The sequence below is a fragment of the Carcharodon carcharias genome, chromosome 8 (assembly GCF_017639515.1).
Source record: "Carcharodon carcharias isolate sCarCar2 chromosome 8, sCarCar2.pri, whole genome shotgun sequence".
Classification (NCBI taxonomy): domain Eukaryota; kingdom Metazoa; phylum Chordata; class Chondrichthyes; order Lamniformes; family Lamnidae; genus Carcharodon; species Carcharodon carcharias.
In genome coordinates, this window is record NC_054474.1 from 71561950 (window position 1) to 71586928 (window position 24979).

The 24979-nt window shown below is 41.2% G+C and overlaps 1 protein-coding gene across 11 annotated transcripts in view; it reads left to right on the forward strand.

The window, feature by feature from the left end:
• Positions 1-24979, forward strand: part of LOC121280891 — a 270129-nt gene that overhangs the window by 19899 nt on the left and 225251 nt on the right. For all 11 annotated transcript variants that reach the window (XR_005943756.1, XR_005943750.1, XR_005943755.1 and 8 more), the window contains one exon: positions 21817-22520. Coding sequence is in view for 2 of the 11 variants with exons in the window: in XM_041193244.1 (XP_041049178.1) it covers positions 21834-22520 (687 nt within the window). In the remaining 9 variants the exon portion in view is untranslated. The remainder of the gene's footprint in view (positions 1-21816; positions 22521-24979) is intronic.

Below are 24979 nucleotides of genomic sequence, written 5' to 3' on the forward strand. Positions count from 1 at the left end.
CTTCTATAACTTGCCTATATGAATGGAAGGGAAGAAATCCATCTGTGACGATCATCGTGGTATTTCACTTCTTCCACAGCAGGAAAAGTTTTTCCATGGTCTATTGTCAACAGGGTTGTCACTCATCTTAGAGATTTGGCACACCTGGAATCTGTGCAACGTTCGTGCTGGATGAGGAACAGTCAACATGATATTTGCAGTGTGTCAAATTCAAGAAAAGTCCTATAAACAGAACAAGAATCTCTACTAAGTGTCCATTGAACTGACCAAGGCCTTCAATACAGTAAACTGTGAAGGCCAGTGGAAGGTGTTGTATAAACATGACTATCCTGAAAAGATGATTGGGGTCATCCACTCATTTTATGATGCACAATGGCCAGTGTGTTGCAGAATGGTTGCCTCACCAGGTGCCTTTCCTGACACCAGTAGCACCAAGGAAGGCCACTTAATGGATCCAGTTCTGTTTGACATCTACCTTTTTGTGCATGCTTTTGCATGCACTCAAAGATCTCAACATGAGAGTACACGTTTGGCTTGGGACAGATGGCAAAGGCTCGCATAAAGTTCACAGATCAGCTACTAAATTAACTCCTGTTTGTCAATGACTAACTACTGTAATAGCATACACTCCAGTGGAGACATCCAGCTACTTGTGGACCATTTTGCCCAAGCCTCAGAACATTTCAGCCTTTCAATAACTCTGAAAAGACAGATTTTGTACGAACCAACTCCGGGCCTAAAAACTCCGAGACACCATAGTCACAATCAACAATATACCCCTCAACTCTTAAGAAGATCTGCTAACTTGGGAGTGTCCTATCCAACAACACCATGTTGGATGATGAAGTCGCCCATCACCTGGCAAAAGCAAGCTCAACATTCAGCATGCTCAAACATAGGCTTTAGAGAGAGTATGGATTTTGTCTCAAAACAAAGATCAAAGTCTGTCAAGCAATGTTCACGCATCTCATTTTCTATAGCTGTGAGGCATGGACAATCTACTGGCATCACATGAAGCAGCTTGATGCATTGCACCTTTTCTGCTTAAGATTTGTCTGCAACATAAGTAGCGTGAGAAAATCCCTAACACCAGTTCTTGCAAGGTACTGCATACCTGGTATCAAGGTTTATGCTCAAGGGAGCTCAGTTTCACTGGGTTGGCCATGTGGTACACATGGAGGATTCCTTCATGCCAAAGGTAGTATTTAACAGTCAGCTGAGCACCATAGGCCGCCCTAAACTCATATAAAAACACCTTGAAAGCCAATCTCTGAGCCAGTAATTTGAACCCAACTACATGAGGGAAAAACAGCTCTGGACAGTTTCAAATGGAGAAATCTGTTATCAAGCAATATCAACATTTGAGAACAGAGTCCAGTCCCTACAGAACAAGCGAGCATGCCACAAAGCCAACGTCTTCACCCATCCCTCCAACAGTGACTTCATGTGTAATATTTGCTGTTGGATCTGCAAATCAAGATTTGGCTTAACAACACATGAGACAACACCATGCTAGACAGTGAGCAATTGGTCTCCTTCCAGAACACTGATCTGTCAAAGCAATGGGAGAATCCATCAAGTCTTAATGCTTTTATTCATTCGCGAGATGTTGGCGTCACTGGGTAGAGCCTTTGTGAGTTGCTACAGTGCATCTTGTAGATGATGCACACTACTGCCACTGTTCGTCAGTGGTGAATGGAGTGAATGTTTAAGGTGCTGGATGCCAATCAACCAAGCTGTTTTTTCCTGGATGATAGAGCTGCTTGAGTGTTGTTGGAACTGCATTCATTCAGATAATTGGAGAGTAACATAAGTAGGAGTAGGATTAGACCACATGGCCCGTTGAGCCTGCTCCGCTATTCAATACGATCATGGCTGATCTTGGGCTTCAACTCCTATTTTCCCATCCACTCCCCATATCTCTTAATTCCCTGCAAGGCCCAAAATCCGTCTGTCTCAGCCAATGATGGAGCATCCACAACCATTTGGGGTAGAGAATTCCAAAGATTCGCAAACATGAATGAAGTAATTGCTCTTCATCTCAGTCCTAAATGATTGTCCCTTAGCCTGAGACAGGGTCCCTGTGTTTTAGACTCCCTGGCCAATGGAAACAATCCTTCAGTGAATAACCTAATCCAGCTCCTCCATATGTATTCCACCCATCACACTCCTGACTTGTGCTTTGTAGATGTAAGCAGGCTTTGGGGAGTCAGGAAGTGTATCACTTACGACAGAATTCCTAACCTTTGACCTGCTTTTGTAGTTACAGTATTTATGTGGCTGGTTCAGTTCAGTTTCTGGTCAATGGTTACCCCCAAGATGTTGATGGTGGGGGATTCAATGATGGTAATGCCATTGAATGTCAGGAATAGATGGTTAGATTCTCTGTTGTTGGAGATGGTCATTGCCTACTTGTGTGGCGCAAATGTAACTTGCCACTTATCTGCCGAAGCTGAATGTTGCCCAGGTCTTACTAAGTATGGACACGGACTGCTTCGTTATCTGAGGAGTCGTGAATGGTGCTGAATATTGTGAAATCATCAGCGATTATCCCCACTTCTGACCTTATGATGAAGGGAAGGTCATAGATGGAGCAGCTGAAGATATTTTGGCCTGGGACGCTACCCTGAGGAACTCCTGCAGTGATGTCCTGGAACTGGGATGCTTGACCTCCAACAACCACAACCATCTTCCTTTGTGCTAGGTATGATTCCATCCAGTGGAGAATTTTGTCCCTGATTCTCATTGCCTCCAGTTTTGTTAGAGCTCCTTGATGTCAAGGGCAGTCACTCTTGCCTCACCTGCTGGAGTTTAGCTCTTTTGTCCATGTTTGGACCTAGGCTGTAATGAGGTCAATGAATACAATGATGATGGCCCACATTGCCTCTTGGTTGCCCAGTCTTGAGTTGCTAGATCTGTTCAGTCTATCCCATTTAGCACAGTGGTAGTGCCACACAACACAATGGACGGTATCCTCAGTATGAAGCCAGGACTTTGTCTCTGCAAGGACTGTCACTGATGCATCCTGCAACAGGTAGATTGGAGTGGACAAGGTCAAGTAGGTTTTGCTCTCTTGGCTCCCTCACCACCTGCTGCAAGCCCTAGTCCATCAGTTATATCGTTTAGGACTCAGCCAGCTCGGTCAGTCGTGGTGCCACTGAGCCACACTTAGTGATGGACATTGAGGTTCCCCCTTCTGTGCCCTTGTTACCCTTGGTGCTTCATCCAAGTGCTGTTTAATATGGAGTACTGATTCATCAGTTGAGGGCCAAGGGAGGTGGTTGGAGGTAGGTGGTAATTAGCAGGAAGCTTCCTTGCCCATGTTTGCTTTGATGTCATGAGACCTCATGGGCTCTGGAGTCAAAAATTGACGACTCTCAGGGTCACTCCTTCCCAGCTATTTCCCATTGTGCCACTACCTCTAGTGGGTCTGCCCTGCTGGTGGGACAAGACATGCACAGACAGGGATGGTGATGGTGAGGTCTGGGAGTTAGTCATATTCATGGAATCATACCTTACAGAGAGTGTCAGGCTGTTGCTTGACTGGTCTGTGGGACAGCTCTCCCAATTTGGGCTCAAGCCCCCACATGTTTGCAGGATTGACAAGACTGATTTTGCATTTGTTTCTGGTGCCAAGGTTGCCATTGTTTGTGGTTGCCAAGGTTGATGCTGGACGATCAGTCTGGTTTTGTTCATTTTTATAGCGATTTGATACATTTGAGTACTTTGCCAGGCCATTTCAGTAGACATTTAAGAGTCAACCATATAGCTTGGATCTGGAATCACATCTAGGCCAGACCAGGTAAGGGCAGTAGATTTCCTTCCTTAAAGGACCATAGTGAAACAGATGTGTCTTTATAACAATCAACAACGATTTTATGGTCACCATGCGACTGAGCTTTTTAATTGCAGATTTATGTATTGAATTTAAATTCCACCAGCTGCCGTGGTGGGATTTGAAGCAGTGTACTCAGAGCATTAGCCTGGGCCTCTGGATTATTAATCCAGTGACATTACCATTATGCCTCTCCTCAAACTACCAAGCAATCTCTCTGCCACAGAAAATGAACTTCTACAAATATGGATTCCCATTCCTTTAGTTCCTAATTATTGGAGATTTAGAAAATAGAATGTTTTTTTTTCTCCCTTTTATGTCTCCCTTGTTTACTCACTTTCAATCCTGTCTTTCCCTCTATATTTTGCTTCCTGTAGCTGTCTTGGCATTAAATTAACTTCTAATTTATACTACCTTGTTCAAACTCTGCATACCTCTGGAAGGATTCTTCAATCCGGTTGTGGAGATGCAGTTATTTACCCTGTTCACACTGGTCCCAGATCCTCTAAAGAGTGTGGTGCTTTTTTGGGTTCCAATCACCAAGTTCCAGTGTACACCTAACTGCAAAATTTAGGTCATTGTCTCAGCTAACTCTTAAAGCCAGTGGGCAGGATTTTGTTTTTAAATTCCAGAAGTTGGGCTAAAATTTTTAAGACGTTAATGTTTTCTTTGGAAGAAATCTTGAGCACCAAATATTACTTAATTTTGTCATATGAAAATAAGAATTAGAAACAAGAGTAGGCCACTTGGTCCGTGAGCCTGTTTTGCCATTGAATAAGATCATGGCTGATCTGATTGTAACCTCAATTCCATATACCTGCCTACCCCGGATAACCTTTCACTCCTTGCTTATGAAAAATCTATCGAGCTCTGCCTTAAAAAAATATTCAAAGACTCTGCTTCCATTGCCTTTTGAAGCAGAAAGTTCCAAAGACACTCGACCCTCTGAGAGAAAAAAGTTCTGCTTATGTCTGTCTTAAATGAGCGACTCTTATTTTTAAACAGTGATCCTTAGTTCTAGATTCTCCCAAAAGAAGGAACATCCTCTCCACATCCACCCTCTCAAGACCCCTCTGGATCTTATGTTTCGGTCAGGTCTCTTCTTACTCTAAGTTCCAGCTGATAGAAGCCTAACCTGTCAAACCATTTCTCATAAGACAATCCGCCCATTCTTGGTATGGGTCTAATAAATCTTCTCTGAACTGCTTCTAATGCAAATGCATCCTTCCTTAAATAAGGAGACCAATATGTACACAATACTCCAGGTGTGGCTTCACCAGTGCCGTGTACACCTGAAGCATAACGTCCCTACTTTTGTATTCAATTCCCCTCACAATAAACAATAAAATTCTATTAACTTTCCTAATTACTTGCTGTACCTGCATACTAGCCTCTTGTGATTCATGCGCTATGGCACCTAGATCCCTCAATCTCAGAGCTCTGCAATCTCTCACTATTTAGAAAATATGCTTTTTTTATTCTTCCTGCCAAAATGGACAATTTCACGTTTTCCTACATTATACTCCATTTGCCATATCTTTGCCCACTCACTAACCTGTGTCCTTTTATAGCCTCCTTGCCTCCTCTTCACAACTTACTTTCCAACCTATCTTTGTATCATCAGCAAATTTAGCAACCATACCTTCAGTCCCTTCATCTGCGTCATTTGTACAAATTGTAAAAAGTTGAGGTCCCAGCACTGATCCCTGTGGCACACCACTCATTACATCCTGCCAACCAGAAAAAAGACCCATTTATGCCTACCCTCTGTTTCCTGTCAGCTAGCCAATCTTCTATCCATGCTGATATGTTACTCCCTACACCATGAGCTTTTACTTTTTGTAATAACCTTTGATGTGGCACCTTATCAAATGCCCTCAGGAAATTTAAGTACAGTACATCCACCAGTTCCCCTTTATCCACAGCACATGTTACTATTACAGAGAACTTCAATAAATAGGTTTAACATGATTTCCCTTTCATGAAACCTTGTTGACTCTGCCTGATTGTCTTGAATTTTTCTAAGTGCCCTGTTCTAACATCTTTCATATGGCAGATGTTAGGCTAATTGGCCTGTACCTTCCTACTTCCTGTATCCCTTCCTTTTTGAATAAAAGAGTTACATTTGCTATTTTCCAATGTAATGGAACCTTCCCTGAATCTAGGGAGTTTTGGAAGATTAAAACCAGTGCATCAACTATCTTGCTAGTTACTTCTTTCAAGATCCTGGGATGCAGTCCATTAGCACCCGAGGATTTGTCAGCCTGCAGCTCCACAGTTTGCACAATACCACTTCTCTGGCGATTGTAATTTTCCTGAGTTCCTCTCTCCCTTCTATTTCTGATGGAATAGCTATTCCTGGGATGTTACTTGTATCATCTATCGTGAAGACTGATGCAAAATACGTGTTTAGTTCATATACCATCTCGTTGATTTCCATTATTAGTTCCGCACACTCCCTTTCTATAGGATCAACGCTCACTTTGTTAACTCTTATTTAAATATCTATAGAAACTCTTACTATCGGTCGTTACCTTTTTAGCTAGCTTATTCTCGTACTCCAGTTTTTCCCTCCCTATTAATCCTTTTGTTCTTTATATTCTGTCCAATCTTCTGACTTGTCACCTCTCTTTGTGCAATTATATGCTTTTTCTTTAAAGTTGATACTATCTTTAACTTTTTTGGTTAACCACAGATGGTTGGAATTTTTCTTTCTTATTGGAATGCATCTTCTGTGTATTATGAAATATCCATTTAAATGTTTGCCAATGCATCTGTTTCGACCTATCCCTTAACCTCATTTGCCTGTTTACTTTAGCTAGCTCTACTTTCATGCCCTCATAATTACTTATCTTGGACCCACTTATCTCTCCCTCAAACTGAATGTAAAATTCAAATCATTTTATGATCGCTGCTAGCTAGGGCTGCCTTTACTAAGGTTATTAATTAATCCTATCCCGTTGCACAATACCAGGTCTGTTATAGCCTGCTACCTGGTTGGCTCCAGAATGTGCCGTTCTAAGAAACTATCCTGAAAGCATTCTATGAGCTCATCCACGCCCCAGTATATCCAGTATATATATATATATATATATATATATATACATATGTATAGATTAAAGTCTCCCATGATTATTGCTGTACCTTTCTGACAAGCTGCCATTATCTCTTCCTTTATACTCTATCCTAATGTGTGGTTACATTTAGGGGGCCTGTACACTACTCCCACAAGTGACTTCTTGCCTTAAACATATCTGAACCCATACTGCTTCTACATTCCTGAACTTAGGTCACAGTCTCTAATGTGCTCATACTATCATCAATTAACAGAACCACCCCTCCACCTTTTCCTAACTTCCTGTCCTCCCTAAATGTCATGTACCATTCAATATTCAGGTCCCAATCTATGTCATCCTGAAACCATGTCTCTGTAATGATTATCTGATGGTACATATTTATTTCTGTTTGAACTCTTAGTTCATCTATTTTGTTTCAAATACTCTGTGCATTCAGATACAGAGCCTTTAGCTTTGTTGTTTTATTATTTTTGTAACGTATAGCCTTATCTGCTGATTTATTCTTAGATTTGTACTCTGTCCCTTCCTATCACGGTGTGTTTATCACTTCCCATTTCAGTACCTTTCTCTCTTGCCTTGTGTTACGGACTGTGATAGGAGTGGTGTATGGTCAATTCTAGCCCTACTTCTCCACAGGCTGTAACAATAGTTTAAATGTTTAATTTGCTCACAAAGCTGGCCACTTGTTACCTTTCACACTGTTGTTCCCAGCATAAAAGGGCACTAACCAGGCTTCTTTCAGTTAAAAAAAAGGATTTATTATAAAAACAAATGCTTTTTAAAAACAAGTTAATAAACTGGTTAACTTACAAGCTGTAGTTTAGAAATGTAATGATTTTCCCCTTTTTATAAAAACAGATATTCAAACCCCTATACACTCTCACACAAACACAAAAACAGGACAAAACAAACACAATCCCCTGCAGAGGCTAGAGTATGGGAATGTTACTTTTAAAAGGATAAAATGTGAAAAGATTTCGACGGTGTTGATGAGAATTCTGGTCACAATAGATCTGGAAGTTCTTTCAGTTGCATTTTTTGGTGAAACTGTCCTTGATAACTCTTTCTTATCACAACTTTGCAAACTGTGACAAAAGCAGTTGAGTTAACCCGAAGAGATGTTTCTGAGGAAGGTTAAACACAAAGGTGGGAAAGAATATTTTTCTTGCAGCCTGCTTCTAAGGCACACAGAATTTTAGAGACTACGTTCAAAGAATACTTCTCTTAGGCCGGGTGTTTTTAACCAATCAGCAAGAGTCTTTAGCCTCACAACAGCAGTACTTTGTTAATTTGGATATACAAAGTATCTCTTTCCCTCTCCAGGTGTTCCCTGCTGGACACCTATCTTGACCCATGGTTTCTTGAAGAATGGAATTAATATTGCAAACTTTTAAAAATAACTTGGGAGGAAGAATGTCCAAAATTCAATGTCCTTCAATTGTTTTTCAAAAACGGGTTCCTCACACTTGTCTCTGCTCTTTGTTTTACCACATCTTCCCACACCCTTGCCCCCACTATTAGTTTAAAACCATTTCTTCTTCCATAGTTATGCGGCTCGCTAGAACACCAGCCACAGCAGCGTTCAGTTGTAGAGCGTCCCAACGGTACAGCCACCGCTTCCTAGTACTGGTGCCAGTGCCCCATGAACTGGAACCCACTTTTCCCTCACTAATCATTCATTTGCACGTGACTTAATCCAGAGATTATTACCTTTTTGAGGTTCTGCTTTTTAATTTGCTGCCCAGCTCCTCATACTGAGTATGCAGGACCTCCTTCCTCATTCTGCCTATGCTGTTGGTACCTACATGGAGCATACCAACTGGATTCTCCCCTCTCACTAAGTCCACTCCAGCCCTGAGCAAATGTCCCGATCCCTGGCACTGGGCAGGCAACATAGCTGCCTGGAGTCTCACTCTTTGCTACAAAGAACAGTATCAAACCCCCACTATACTGTCCCCTGCTACCACTACATTCCTCTTAGTCCCCCCACTTGAATGGCACAGTGCCATGGTCAGTCCATTTGTCCGCCTTGCAGCCCCCACTCTCATCCAAACAAGTTGAAAGAACCTTGAACCTGCTGGATAATTGCAGAGGCTGACACCCCTGCACTCTTGCCCTCTGGGTCCCCTTTCCTGCCTCGGCTGCAGTCACACCCTCTTGTCCTATACTTACCTTCCAAATCAGAAGACCCTATCCTAAGGAGTGTGACTGCCTCCTGGTATATAGCGTCCAGGTGACTTCCCCTTTCTTTATGTGCCACAGTGTCCACAGCTCAGCCTCCAGCTTAGTGATCCTAAGCTGATGCTCCTCAAGCCGCAGACACTCAGACATGTTTACCTTGGATTACACTAGTATCCAGGAACTCTCATATGCTACAGCCATGACACATCACCTGTCCTGCCTTCCTTCTGTTTTAATACATTACTTAATTATTTAATTCATTTAGTTAAATATAAATTTGTATATTATTAATCTGACCATAAATTCCTGTACAATTTTAAACCTTGGGAATAGAATAAACCTTAATCACTCACCAGATACTTGCCAAACAACTAACTTTTTCTCCTGTAGCAGAGGCAGAACCAATTCCTCCAGGGTGAAAAAGTTAGAAAAAGCAAAGGAGTACCTCCCTCCTCTCCTCACCGAATTCCCTCAGCTCACCAAACTCCTAGCACTCTGTTGAGGTCATACTCAGTGCTAGGTTGCACTGAGAATGTTTGAATTTATAAGTTCTGAAACAAAGGGGCTAACTGAGTCCAGGTACAGAATAAAACATTTTGAGCTAGTTTCCTTAAGTATCTTCAGCAGCTACCAGTGGCTAGCTTCTATCTCCCTGCTTAGGCCCCTGGATGAGTCTTTGAATTTAAACAGTCCTTGCAGTTAAATGTTAAATACAAAATGTATTGGATTTTTGTTGGGTGAGATAATGTAAGTCTGCATAAGTGCTTTGTTATCTGTGTCTGGTTAACTAAAGACATACAACATTAGCGAGGCTTTCTGTTTCCAATCTTAGTCTGCCTTTCTGAAACTTGTGTTTATTGTCTGCTTTTTTTTCCTGTTTTTACCCTGTTGCTTAAGGGTGTGCAGACAGAGAGGGAAGGGATGTATGAGGACAGTCAGGTAGTGCATGAGTCCCTTGAGTGCACCTCATTGCCCACCATTCAATTTGGAATACTGGCGAACATAATAGTTCCTGTGGGGGAGTGCAGCCGGAGCCAAGTCTATGATGTCACGGAGCTCAGCTCTTTAAGGAGGCAGGAGGAAGATTGGGAAAGCAACAGCGCCAGGATTCCATAGTTAGGCAAACATTCAGGTGTTTGTGGCTGCTGGCAAAGTCCATGATGGTTCCCTGGTGCCAGAGCCAGTGATGTCACTGAGCAGCTGCAAAACACTGAGGGGGAGGGCAAACAGCCAGAGAGATATGGACCACGACCTATCAGCGTAATAGCTAGAATTTAGGGACGCGAGGAAGGAGATTAGCAAGCAGGACCTCAAAAAGGTACTAATTTCAGGATTATGCCTGTGCCACATGTTAGTGAGTATAGAAGTGACAGGATGGTGCAGATGAGTGTATGGCTGAAGAATTGGTGCAGGATGGAAGACTATAAATTCCAGGGACTTTGGAACCGCTTCTGGGGAAGATGGGACCTGTACAGGCTAGACGGGTTGCACTCCAATAGTACCAGGACCAATGTCCTTCCGGGGCAGTTTGCTAGTGCTATTGGGAAGGGTTTAAACTAACTTGGCAGGGAGTGGGAACCAAGATGGAACATTATTGAGGAGAAACAAGGTACATAAAGAATGAGGTACCAATGATATACATGCACCTGTCTTTAAAGAAGAAGCTGGTGCCAAAGTCTTAGTGAAAGAGGAGGCAGTTGAGCTAGACAGATGTGTAGGGTGCAATTTTAACATTTTCAGATGGCACAAAACTTGGAAGCATTTGAATAGTGAGAAGGATAGTGATACACTTCAAGAGGACATAAACATGCTGGTAAAATGGCAGGCATGTGGCAAAGGAAATTTAGTGTGGAGATGTGTGAAGTGCTGCTTTGGTTGGAAGAATAAGGAAAAGCCATATAAAATAAAGGATAGAATTCTAAAGTTGGTATGGGAGCAGAGAGGTCTGAGGTTAAAAGTGCACAAATCTTTGAAAGTGGCTAATGAAGCATACAGGGTTCTGGCTTTATAAATAGAGGCTTAGAATACAAAAACAAGGAAGTTATAGCGAACTTGTATATAAAACTAGTTCAACCTCAGTTGGAGTATTGTGACCAATTCTGGGCACCGCAATTTCTAAATGCTGTGATGGCATTGGAGAGGGTGCAGAAAAGATTTGAGAGTGGTTCAACGGATGAGGGACTCCAGTTATGAGGACAGATTAGAGATGCTGTGACTGTTTTCTTTGGAGGTGAGGAGGTTAAGAGGAGATTTAATAGGTGTTCAAAATCATAAGGAGTCTGGTCAGATTGTATAGGGAGAAACTGCTTCCATTGATGGAGGGGTTGTGAACCGAAGGACGCTGATTTAATATGTTCGGCAAAAGAAACAAAAGCGGCATGGGGAAAATCTCTTTTTTACTTGGCAAGTGGTTAGGATTTGAAATGCACTGCGTAATTGTGGGGCTAGGAACAATTATGGTTTAAGGAAATCAGGAAATGGCAGGGGAGTGGGACTAACTACAGAGAGCTGACATGGACATGATGGGCTAAGTGGTCTCCTTCTGTGCTGTAACCATTCTGATTCTAAGTCCAAGATTTGTTACTTGGTAAATGGAGCAAGCCTGCAACCATAAGAACATAAGAAATAGGAGCAGGAGTAGACCATATGGCCCATCGAACCTGTTCCGTGGTTCAGTGTGATCATGGCTGATCTTTGGCTTCAACCCTACTTTCCTGCCCACTACCAATATTCTTTGATTCCCTGAGAGAGACACAAAAATCGGTTTTTCTCAGCCTTAAATATGTTTTAAAAATGTTGCGTCCACATTTACCCTCTGGGGTAGACTATTCCAAAGATTCAAAGCACTTTGGTGAATGAAATTTTTTCTCCTGCAGACTTAAATGATCAGCCCCTTATACTGAGCCTATGCCCCCAATGTTCTAGATTCCCCAGCCAGAGGAAACAATCTGTGTCTCCCTGTCAAACCCTTCAGAATCTTGTACGGTTCAATAAGATCACCTCATTCTTTTAAATGCTAGAAAACAGACCCAATTTACCCAGCCTCTCATCCCAGGGACCAACCTAGTGAACCTTTGCAGTACCACCTCCAATGAAAGCTTGTCCATCCTTAACTATAGAGACCAAAACTGCACACAGTATTCCAGGTGTGATTTCCCTAGTACAACTGTATCAATTCTTCTTTATTGTACTCCAATCCCCTTGCAATAAAGGCCAACATTCCATTTGCCTTCCTAATTGCTTGCTGTACTTACATGCTAACATGTGTTCCTTGTGCAAGTAGACCCAGGTCCCTCTGAGCATCAACATTTATAAGTTTCATGGCTTTAAAAAAAATCTCTGCTTTTTTATTCTTGCTATATGAGTGAATAATCTCTCACTTCTCCACGTTGTACTCTTATCTGCTATCTTATTGCCCACTCATTTAATCTGTCTATCTTTCCAGCCCCTGTGTCCTCCTCATAGCTTGAATTCCCATCAGCTTGGTATCATCAGCTAACCTGGATACATTATATTAATGACTTGGAGACAAGAGTGTAAATAAATAGCTGAGGCCCCAGCACCGATTCTTGCGCATTTTTACTAGTTGCAGCCTGCCAACTTGAAAATGTCCTGTTTATCCTTACTCTTTGCTTCCTGTCCATTAACCAATCCTTTATCCATGCTAATATATTAACCCCAACTCCTTGAAATGTGTATTAACCATTTGCTTGGCACCTTATCTCATGCCTTTTGGAAATCCAGGAACGTTAATCTACTGATTCCCTTCTATCTGCCCTGCTAGTTATTTTCTTTAAAAAACCTCAAATTTGTCAAGCATGAACCCTTTATGAACCCTTTCATAAAACCATATTGGCTTTGTCTAATCATCATACTATAGTTTTCTAAGTGCATTGTTAGGACTTCCTTAATAGACTTCAGCATTTTCCTGATGGCTGATGTCAGGCTAATTGGCCTGTAGTCCCGTTTTCTCTCTTCTTCCTTTCTTGAACGTTGGTGTTACGTTTACTAGCTTCCAATCTGCTGGGACCATTTCCAGAATCTGGGGAGTTTTGAAAAATCGTAGTGCCTTCACTATCTCTGTAGCTATCTCTTTTTATTTTTAGAACCTGAGAATGTCGGCCATTGGGACCTAGGGGATTTGTTGGATTTTAGTCCCTTAAGTTCTTCAGTACGTTTTTTCTGATTTTAATTACCTTTAATTTCTTCACTCCTATTAGCCCCTAGCTTACCCTGTATTTCCAGTATGTCTTATGCTGTGAAGACTGAACAAATATTTTGTGCCTTTGACTCTGCCGTTTCCTTATTCCTTGTGCTAATTTCTCCTGCCAATGGACCATTTACTTTAGCTATCTTCCTTTTTATACACTTGCAAATCTGGTTTTATATTCCTGGCTAGTTTACCCTCATTCTACTTTTTCCTTTTTAATTATCAACTTTTAGCCGCCTTTTGGTTTCTTAAGCATTTCTAATCCTTATGTTTTGCAACAGTATAAGTCTCTTCTTTTAATCTAATACTATCCTTAACTTCTATAGGAAGCCACAACAGATCTTTCTTCCTAATATATTTTTGAACGTTTTAAATTGTTTCTTTAAATGTTTCCTATTTTTTTTAAATTGCTGTACCTTTAGTCTATTTACCCAGTCAACCTTAGTCAGCTGTTCCCTCACACCAGTATAATTGGCTTTGTTTAACTTTAAGATTCTTGTGATTAGAGTATGTTATTTTAAAACTTAATATGAAATTCAGTTGTAATATGGTCACTATTTCCCAGTGGATCTTTTACAATGGGATTGCTAATTAATCCTGCCTCAACAATGCTAGATCTAAAATTGCTTTATCCCTAGTTGGTTCCACAATGTATTGTTCCAGGAAACTTATCACGAAAACATTGGCCACCTTTGCCAATTTGATTGACCCAGTCTACATGACGATTAAAGTCCTCCATAGTTATTTCATTGCCTTTGTTGCAAGCTCCAATAATTACTTCCATTTCAGACAGGAGAGAGATGTGGAATAATTTTTCCCCTTTCCCACCTCTCGAATGACTGCAACAAGATGTATTTTAGAGAAGGGGGTGTTTTAACCCCTTCAGTGCTGTGACTCAAGAACGGACACGACGGTCTTTCTTGCAAGTTTAAATTAGAGGAAAGAATAAGTGTTTATGTTCTCAACACCCGAAATGTAACTGTCACAACACCCACTCCTCATTCACACACGATATAGACAGAAGAAAAGGTGATTACAAAAAAAGAGGCAGCATGCACTGATATCTTTAGAAGTGTTAATTAACTTCCTGTTCCATTTTAATTACCCATTTTGTTGCATAGCCACTTTCGAGGATCTTGGCTTTGGGGGTCTTTGGCACGAGAGGGCACAGATTGGCAAAAGCTCCATGAGGAAAAACTTTTTTGTGCAGCAGTGGTTAATGTCTGGAATGTACTGCCTGAGAGCGTGGTGGAGGCAGTTTCAGTTGAGGCACTCAAAAGGAAATTAGACTGTTATCTGGAAAGAGAGAATGTGCAGGGTTAAGTTGAGAAGGCAGGGGAATGGATCTAGGCGAATTGCTCATTTGGAGAGCAGATGTAGATACTATGGGCTGAATGGTCTCCTGTGCTGTGAAGAGTCTGAGAAATCTCTATTACTTAGTTCAAGATGGCATTTGGAAATGTTGCATGCCTGAGAATTCTCTTGTAGTTCGCTGAATAAAAAATGGAGACTAGAGGTTTCTGGTGGTGAACTCGCAATCATTTATTCCAAGCAACAGCAGGTTTCTGGCTTTTCCAGTTGAAGTTGTGGTTGAGCCCCTGTATTGATAAATATGATCTTGCAGGCAAAATGAATTGACCTTACTTCTCTAGTTGTGGTGGCTTTTCTAGGCAGGGTTCTTCTTTTTGCAGGGTGAGATGACTTCGTTCTGAAATCTCCCAATCCCAGACTGACTGCTATGGGCTGTCCTTGTGAATTTGTAAGGTATTCCCTATCATGAACCAATTTCTGTGATGTGACCACAGTATCGATGTTTCCATTGCCCATACAGTAGGAATGAATGTTGGCCATTTGCACCTTCTGCTAAAGTGGTTTCCTTCATACCCACCTTCGTGTCTGCAAATTGAAATACCATAGTTTGGGCAGCTATTGTAAATAGCTTCAGTAAACATGTAAATACTAGTAACTGTTGACTCCAGAATTGATTTGTTGCATTCTGATGTCACTTCAATGGAACGTCCTCAAACGGTGCTTTTCTTTTTAGTGACTTCCCAGAGGCATGCCCAGACATGAGTCAACCCCCCATCATCCCCCACCCCCATCACCTCGGAGTACATCTTGCCAAGTTAAATTGACAGCAGTTGGTAAAGGCTGAATTGTTTAAGTCCCAGGGGGAAACTTGAACAGCTGTCATAACCTATATTTTCAATTGGTATGTTTGAGGTGCAACTCTGAATTCAGGAATAAAACCGAGCCTCCAAAGGTTTTTTAATATAAAACTAAATTAAACATTTATTTATTTAACAACAAATTAAATACATGCACATGTTTACAAATTACTACTATAATAACTTTCAAACAAATCCCCAAATTAATCATTCCCAGGTAAATCTTCACCAAGGCAACAATAACCCATAGACTTTAAACAGACACCAGGCAAAACACATTTGACCTTAATTCAAAATGAACTTCTTTGCAGTTTGGTTCCTTTGCCCATACAGTGTAGGCTTACAGGCTGGTCAGATCTTAAATGCCTCTGACACACACACTTCTTTCTGTTTATACCTAGCTTTTCCTTTGAATGTAAATTTTTCATGGTATCCTAGGCTTTTAATGGCACATCTAACAACATTTTCATCCCACTAATTTTATTAGTAATATAAACACATTGCTTAGCATCTCCCGGATAGGTGCAAGATTTTACCCATCCTTTTGAATAGTTTATTTAACAAATGCAAATTTACACTTTATCATCTTCTCCTTGCGTTTATCTAATTAACATCTCAAACTACTATTCATCAAAGCACCCAGACTAGCTGGCTTTAATCCAATTAAGACACATAGACAAACACCACTAAACTCTATTAAAAAAATTCCTATAACATTATAGATATTAACATCTCTTCATGACATGGCCATACTCCATATTGCCTTTTAAAAGTAAAAATGCCCATCTTCCTCAAATTTACAGGCATATGATGCAGGGGTAACACTTGTTTAATGCTGTGTCCAATGGGGGACAACTAACTTCTCCCCCAGTGTTTTCTGACCCTTGCTATTCTTAATCTCCATCCAAACTGATTCTACTTCCTGATCTGAGCCAAAATCCATCTTCATGGAATCCTGTGAATTGACTGAATGTGAATGGTTTGTGAATACTTACTGTTTTTTATTCTTTCACGATATGTGGCCGTTGTTGGCTAGGCCAGCATTTATTGTCCATCCCAAGTTGCCCATGAGAAGGAGATTGATCAGCCGCCTTCTTGAGCCGCTGCATGTGGTGTAGGTACAACCACAGTGCTGTTAGGGAGGGAGTTCCAGGATTCTGACCCAATAACATTCAAGGAAAGGCAATATGGTTCCAAGTCGAGGTGGTGTGTGGATTGGAGGAAAACTTGAGGGTTGTGGTGTTCCTATGCATCTGCTGTCCTTGTCCTTCTCAGCAGTAGAGATCACAGGTTTGGAAGTTATTGTCAAAGGATATACTGAATTTGCTTTTTTAAAAAAATATGAGCTTTTTGAGCATAATGAGCTTTTCGTTTGATTTTTTTTACGAGCCTGGGTCTGAATCATCATTTTACAGAGTATTTTTTGTTTGCATCTTGTTATTAAGAAATAAATTGTTTGCCATCAATGTGCTCCTTTAATGTGTGTCTAGATTTAGCCTGAACTTTCTGCAAGTGTTCCCTTGTTTAGCCTTAGTAGTTGATATTTGTTTCACTGGTAACTCTTTGCTTTAAAGGTATGTGACAGAGTGGGAAATTCAATCATGAGTGGGTGGAAACATGTCATGGAAATGAATCATTCTAAATTGTGCCTTAAATACTTCATTTTGTGCTGAAGTTATTCAGTGTTAGGTCATTTTCTGCCTTCTCTGCTGCAGGTTTTAGAAAGTAATTTAGCCCATATCTTCTGGGACTCATGTTTGGGATAAGTGGAGTTGTTAAAAAAAAACCTGTTTTTGTAATATAGGGCTGCATATTTTCATGGAATCATAATAGTACAGGATGGCACTTAGTCCATTTTGCCTGTATTGGCTCCTTGAAAGAGCTATCCTATTGATCCCACTCTCCTGCTCATTCCCCATAGCCCCACTTTTTTAATCCCTTCAAGCTCCTTTTCTATTCAATTTCCTTTTGAAAATTGGCAATTGGTTGCTTTGGGCATTGACGAGCTGCTCAAAAGATAGCAGTACAGCAAGTTTCCAGTAAATGTGCATGCATGTGTGCAAATTCTGTTCTATACTGCTGGATTGATGAAGCTTCCTAGATTTGTTGGGCTAAGGTGACTATTATGCCGTCTGTCATCCAATAAAATGCTCTTAGATGTGATAAGTTACTAAAATTTAGTATTTATTCTGGAACAGCATAGGCAACACAGAAGCCATCCAAAATAATGCTCAGTTTTTATCTGTCTGAACTGTTTTGATTAGTCAGTTTAAGGAGTGGCACATGTACAGCTGCCAGTAGGTGGTGGCAGTGGTTGGTTGAGAACAAAGAAAATGGAAGGTAATGAGTGCCCAACAACAAAGTTACGCTGGCTGGAGAAAGTGTTCCCCTGAGGATGGAAAGAATGGAGTGGGGATGTCATTGGAAGATGGAAGGAGTGGATGAAATGATGGAATTGGTTAAGTGTGGCAAAATGGCAGGCCAGTTATTTTATATAACTTGTTGTTCAAAAGTTAAAAATGAAAATTCACTAGGTTTGGGTGAAAAAGTTTTAGAAAAGCTGTCAGATGAATTAAAAGAATATATCAGCATTGATTCTATAGGCAAAGATGATAGTATATACTATCACCAACACCTATGTGTTCTTTTATTCTGTTGTTTGTGACATCTTTTGATGATCTACTTCTATCACTGCTTGTTTGTCCCTACAACCACACCACCCCCCTCCACTTCTCTTCTTCCCCCCCCCCCCCCCCCCCACACACACACACACACACACACACACACACACACACACACACACACACCTTAAACCAGCTTATATTTCACTCCTTCCTTGGATTCACCTAGTTCTGTTGAAGGGTCATGAGGACTCGAAACGTCAACTCTTTTCTTCTCCGCCAACGCTGCCAGACCTGCTGAGTCTTTCCAGGTAATTTTGTTTTTGTTTTGGTTCTACACAATCTATCTCCAATGGACATGCCACCGCACAAACTTGGACTCGAGGAAGGAGCTGTTATAATGTTGCCACAAAACTTGAAATCTAAACAAGGACTTTGTCATGAACAAGATTGGCAGGCAGGAAGCTGATTACTTCAATGATAGATGCTGAAGTTATAATGGGCATATTTCAAGAAAATAGTGTTGAATAAATTGAACCCATCATATATAAACCTGTCTTTTCAAAAGTTCCCAAAAGCAAGAGTCTTGACAAAGTTTGTACTTGTATTCCTGGGCCTGTTTTTACATGCAGGCAGTTTTATGTAGCTTTTTCTAGAATGAAAAGTTCTGAATCTGTTGGTCTTTGGTGAAAGAACAACTAGAAATCCTGAATTTAAAGGAGTACTGTTGCAATAAGGATATTGATTTGACTGCATATATTTTGTGGGTCCCTGCTAATCTATAATAAAGATTTTACATGGTGTCATTCATGACTTCTGGATTTTCCAAAGTATTTCACAACCAGTGAAGTACTTTTAAACATTCATTTGGTAGTACAGAGCTTGAATATTGCTGAAAAGAGAGACATGTTGCCAAAGCTTTTCATCTTGCTACGGCAGCGTGTATCATCCTTTAAACATTGAAGGTACTTTTAAGTGTAAACACTTGTAATGTAGGGAAATGTAGCGGCAATTCAGACACAGCAATGTTCCTCAACTGCAATGAAATATGTGACTAGTATAACTGGTTTTCAAAGGTCTTCAGGGATAATTGTTGACCAGGACACCAAGAGACTTATGCTGCCCTTCTCTGAATAGTGGCATGGGACTTTTTATGTCTAGTCATATGGGCACTGGGCTTAGCACCTTATCCAAAGATGGCACTTCTAGCAATGCAACAGTAACTTGGTACTTTACTGAAATATCAGCCTTCGTGGAGTGAGATTTGAACCCATAACCTCTACCTCAAAGATGAGGATGTTATCATTAAGCCAAAACACTTAACATTTTAAGAAGAAAATATTGATGTAAATGTATGTGTCTCCCTTAAAGACAGCTGATGTGTATCTGGCATAACAGGTAGTCTCCTGGAGGATTTGCCTTGGGTTGATCCAGGGTTTGACTTGAGGAAGTGATCATAAGGTTACACTGTCCAGTTAAAGGGCAAATTATGTATTTACATTTGTTACACTGGAGTGGAAATCTGTCAGGCAATCAGTACCATTTCTTCTTTTCTTTCCGCATCTAGAGATGCATGAAACAGATGAAGCACATCTTACATCTGTTTCCGTAGCTAGGTTTTCCTGGGACCCGTCTCTAGCCTGTCACCAGAGGCTAAAGCTTGAGGGGTGCCACTCCGCTTCAAGTATGGCTGACCAAGAGATTCTCTCACTCTTACTGTCTGCCATAAGTTTATTGAAAGGATTCTAGGTCGATAATCAACCTGTTTGACCACAATATGGACACATCTTTTGTGGCCATCAAATCCTGGAGTGGGTCTCGGATCCAGAACTTCTGGTTGTGAGGCAGGGGCACTACCCACTCACCACAAGACCTCCCAATTAGTACTAGGAAAGATGTATTTTGATGTCATCTCCAAATGGGATATTCCCTGCAAAATCTTTAAGTAATTTGTAGATTGTAGCATAAAGCATGCCTTAGAGTAATTATCCATTCCACATCAATATCCTTCAGACTGTTTTGAATTTGTTTTAAGGATGGAAGTTTCACTGGCAAAACCAGCATTCGTTGCCCATTCCTAGTTGCCTTGAGACGATGGCGGCCTTTCTTGAACAGCTATTGAAGTGTTCCCACAATGCTGTTGGGTAGGAAGTTCCAGGATTTTCCCTCAGCAACAGTGAGGGAATGGCTATATGCCAAGTCAGAATGGTGTGTGATTTAAGGAGCTTGGAGGTGGTGATGTTCACTTGCAGTGGTGATGTTCACTTGCACCTGCTGCTCTTGTCCTCCTCGGTGACGAAGGTTACTGTTTTGGGAAGTGCTCTGAAGAAACCTTGGCAAATTGTGCTTTAAATTCTGTAGATAAAATAGGCCAGCGTTGGTAAAGTGAGCCTGGTTGGAAATGTACATTGTCTCAAGTAGTTTGAAAGGACATGAGATTGGGACCTATTGTTTCTCAAGAAACAGAGTGTTTCATTTGATTTTTGTTAAAATAAGTTATTTAAGGTTTATGAGATCAGAAATTGAGACTTTTAAGTATTGTCTATTTTTTTTCCCAAATTATGATCCATATATATCAAAATAATTTACAACAGTCTGGACTTTGGAACATTTACCTGGAATTGACATTACTGTTGGGTTTCATTAATGCACTTTACTAATCCATCTTATATGTTTTTGCCAGAGAATACATAAATTGTGGTAAATTCTATAACTCAATTTAGAATAAATGATGGGATTAATTCTTTTGTCATTGTCCAGTGACACTGGATGCAGTGCATTGTGACTGTGTTGCTTTTCTAGAATCATGCTATGGTAAGAATTGTCCTTTGGAACTGTATTTTGCTGATTTATGGATTCTTAAGTGTGAGGTGTCAGAATATGGTTTTGTGATGGTATATGGTCAGCTCATCAGTGCCGAAAGTGATTTTGAATTCTTGCCATTTTAGGGATTGTACACGAATCACAGAAACTTAACATGCAGGTACAGCAAGTAATTAGGAAGGCAAATTGGACACACCTTTTGTAGCCATCATTATTGCAAGGGGGATGGAGTATAAAAGTAGGGATGTCTTGCTAAAGCAATACAGGGCATTGGTGAGCTCACATCGAGTCCTGTGTACAGTTTTCGTCTCCTTGCTTGTGTTGGAAGAATTTAGAGAAAGTTGAATAGGTGGATTTCTGGGATGAAGGGGTTGCTTTATGAGGAAAGGTTAGATCTATACTTATTGGAGTTTAGAAGAATGAGAGATGATATTGAAGTATGAGATTCTGAGATGCTTGACAGTGTCAATGCTGAGAGGAATCTATGGGGCACAGTTTAAAAATAGGGGGTCTCCCATTATAAGACTGAGATGAGAAGGAATTTCTTCTGAGCCATTAGTCTTTAGAATTCTCTGCCCTGGAGAAGCATGGTGGTTGGGTCATTGTCTCTCTCAGCCTCAAATATATTCAGATTTTTTTCTGCAAGTTAGTTAAGGGTTATGAGGGGCAGGCTGGAAAGTGGAGTGAAGGCCACAGTCAGATCAGGCATAATCTTGTTGAATGGCAGAATAAGTTTGAGGGGCCAAATGACCTACTGCTGCTTCTATTTCTTAGTCTTGTGAAGTCTTCTAAATAACCTTTGAGGCTTGGTAATTATTGTTTTGTGTGCACTGATATCTTTAACATTAAAGCTTTTTTGGTTTGACTGTTCTATAACCAGTTATTTTTTCTTCTCTATTAGGTTGACTCTAGGGCAAGATGGATCATGCCTGTGGATATGAACTAACGGTGGGCAGTGGATTGCCTTTTGCTAATCCACAACAGTTTTCAAATTCATTGGGTTTCAGTGTTTCTGAGAGCAATGATACAGGCTGCAGGTCAGGACAGAATATCTGTGAACAAGAGTGCTGTAATCTGCAGGACAGAAGTGCTGTTCAGTTGTCCACTGATTCACAGGGTGGTGCACAGCCTGCATTTAATGGACATATTTCAGCACCACCCTATATTCCATTGCGCAGACTTCAAGATCTGGCTTCTATGATTCCTACTCGGTTTTCTGAGTCCCCAGAGTCAAAACAGTGGTCTGAATCCCCTGAGGGCTCCCCTACCCAGGATTGTTGTGCAGTTGATGAAGGCAGACGCACTTCTCCAGTATCTGATTCTACACAAAATGGTTCTCCAGAATTAAAGTTAAAGATAACTAAGATGGTTATGAATGGAAAGATGATGTTTGAATCATCAATCTGCAGTGAGGTGGAAACAGAGGATGCAAAGGATTCTGAAGAGCAACCTCCAGTCATCAAAGAAGTAGAAATACCAGTATCTCACAGAGCAAAAAGAATGAGAAAGAAAAGTGTTAAATACAGTCCTTCGCATGAATCTGAACAGAAAGTGGACAACACAATGGCCTTTTATCCCCCAGCTCCAATAGAAGGAAGAAAAAACGTGAGTGTTGTTTATATACATAGCCTAGGTTTGACTGGATGAATTTCTTATCATATATTTATTATGGTATGCATTGCATATATATCTAGAGGCTTTTTTGCAAACTAAACCAAATGTTGCTTAATATATGACATGAATTGCTTTCACCCTGCTCCTGTGGTATAAAAAATGCTGGACTGCTGCATGGAAATTCATGTGACAAAAGAATTGTGTAGAAATAGTGTGGGGAGTTGGAGCTCCTGTTGTGAATGAGAGAGGTCCTCCCTGGGAGTTGTGGTTTTCACTTTTTCACCTGTTGAACTACCATATCCAGAGTATACGGTGATAGTTATCAACGGTTTATTTAGTGCCTTTAGCTTAATTAGATGTGCCAAGGAGCTTCACAGGAGCATTATAAAACAAAATGTGACACTGAGCCACATAAGATATTATAAGATCATAAGACATAGGAGCAGAAATTAGGCCATTCGGCGCATCGAGTCTGCTCCGCCATTCAATCATGGCTGATAAGTTTCTCAACCCCATTCTCCTGCCTTCTCCCCGTAATCTTTGATCCCCTCACCAATCAAGAACCTAGCTATCTCGGTCTTAAATACACTCAATGACCTGACCTCCACAGCCTTCTGTGGCAATGAATTCCATAGATTCACCACTCTCTGGCTAAAGAAGTTTCTCCTCATCTCTGTTCTAAAAGGTCTTCCCTTTACTCTGAGGCTGTGCCCTCGGGTCCTAGTCTCTCCTACTAATGGAAACATCTTCCCCACGTCCACTCTATCCAGGCCTTTCAGTATTCTGTAAGTTTCAATCAGATCCCCCCTCTAAGCTCCATCGAGAATAGACCCGGAGTCCTGAAACATTCCTTATATGTTAAGCCTATCGTTCCTGGGATTGTTCTCGTGAACATCCTCTGGACTCTCTCCAGGGCCAGCACATCCTTCCTGAGATTCGGGGCCCAAAATTGTTTACAATATTCTAAATGTGGTCTGACCAGAGCCTTATAAAGCCTCAGCAGCACATCCCTACTTTTATACCCTAGTCCTCTCGAAATAAATGCCAACATTGCATTTGCCTTCCTAACTACCGACTCAACCTGCAAGTTAACCTTAAGAGAATCCTGGACTAGGACTCCCAAGTCCCTTTGCAATCCAGATTTCTGAATTCTCTCCCCATTTAGAAAATAGTCTATGCCTCTTTTCTTCCTACCAAAGTGCATGACCTCACACTTACCCACGTGTGTTCCATCTGCCACTTTTTTTCCCATTCTCCTAACCTGTCCAAATCCTTCTCCAGCCTCCCTGCCTCCTCAATACTACCTGTCCCTCCACCTATCTTTGTATCATCTGCAAACTTAGCCAGGATGCCCTCAGTTCCTTCATCTAGATCATTAATGTATAAAGTGAAAAGTTGAGGTCCCAACACTGACCCCTGCGGAACTCCACTAGTCACCGACCGCCATCCTGAGAAGGACTCCCTTATCCCCACTCTCTGCCTCCTGCCAGACGGCCAATCTTCTATCCATGCTAGTACCTTGCCTCTAACACCATGGGTTCTTATCTTACTGAGCAGCCTGCTGTGCGGCACCTTGTCAAAGGCCTTCTGGAAGTCCGAGTAGATAACATCCATTGGCTCTCTTTTGTCTAACCTATTCGTTACCTCCTCAAAGAATTGTGTCAGATAGCCAAAAGCTTGGTCAAAGAGAAGTGTTTTGAAAGGAGGAAAGCAGAGAAGTGTGGACGTGTCAGGAAGGAATTCTAGAGCTTAGGGCGTAGGGAGGTGAAGGCATGGCAACCAGTGGTGGAATGATTAAAATTGTGTATGCTCGAGATCAGAATTAGAGAAGCGCTTATATGCTTGAGAGATATGGGACTGGAGGAGATTGCAGAGTTAGGGAGGGGTAAGGCCATGGAAAGATTTGAAAACCAGGATGAGAACTTAAAAATCAAGACATTACTTAACCAGGATCCAGTGTGGGTCAGTGAGTACAGATGATAGGTGAACGGGACATGGTAGGGGTGAAGACACTGGCAGCAAAGCTTTGGATGACCTCAAGCTTACATGGGGTAAAATGTTATAGACCAGGCAGGAGTGCATTGGAATTGTCAAGTCTAGAGGTAACAAAGGTTTGAATGAGGATTTCAGCAGCAGATGAGATGCGACGGATGAACTTGGGTAATGTAATGAAGGAGAAAACAAGGAGTCTTGGTAATGGTGCAGCTATGAGGTCAGAAGCTCATCTCTTGTGATACCAGTGTTCAGAACAGACTGGTTTAATCTCAGACTGTTGCTAAGGAAAGAGATGGATTTTAGAGCAGGACCAAAAACAATGGCTTGAGTCTTCCCTAGATTTAATCGGAGGAAAATCTCTTTATCCAGTACTGGATGTCAGATAAACAGTCTGGTAATTTAGCAACAGTGGAGTCATCGAGAGGTGGTGGTGGTGGTGTGATAGCACTGGGTGT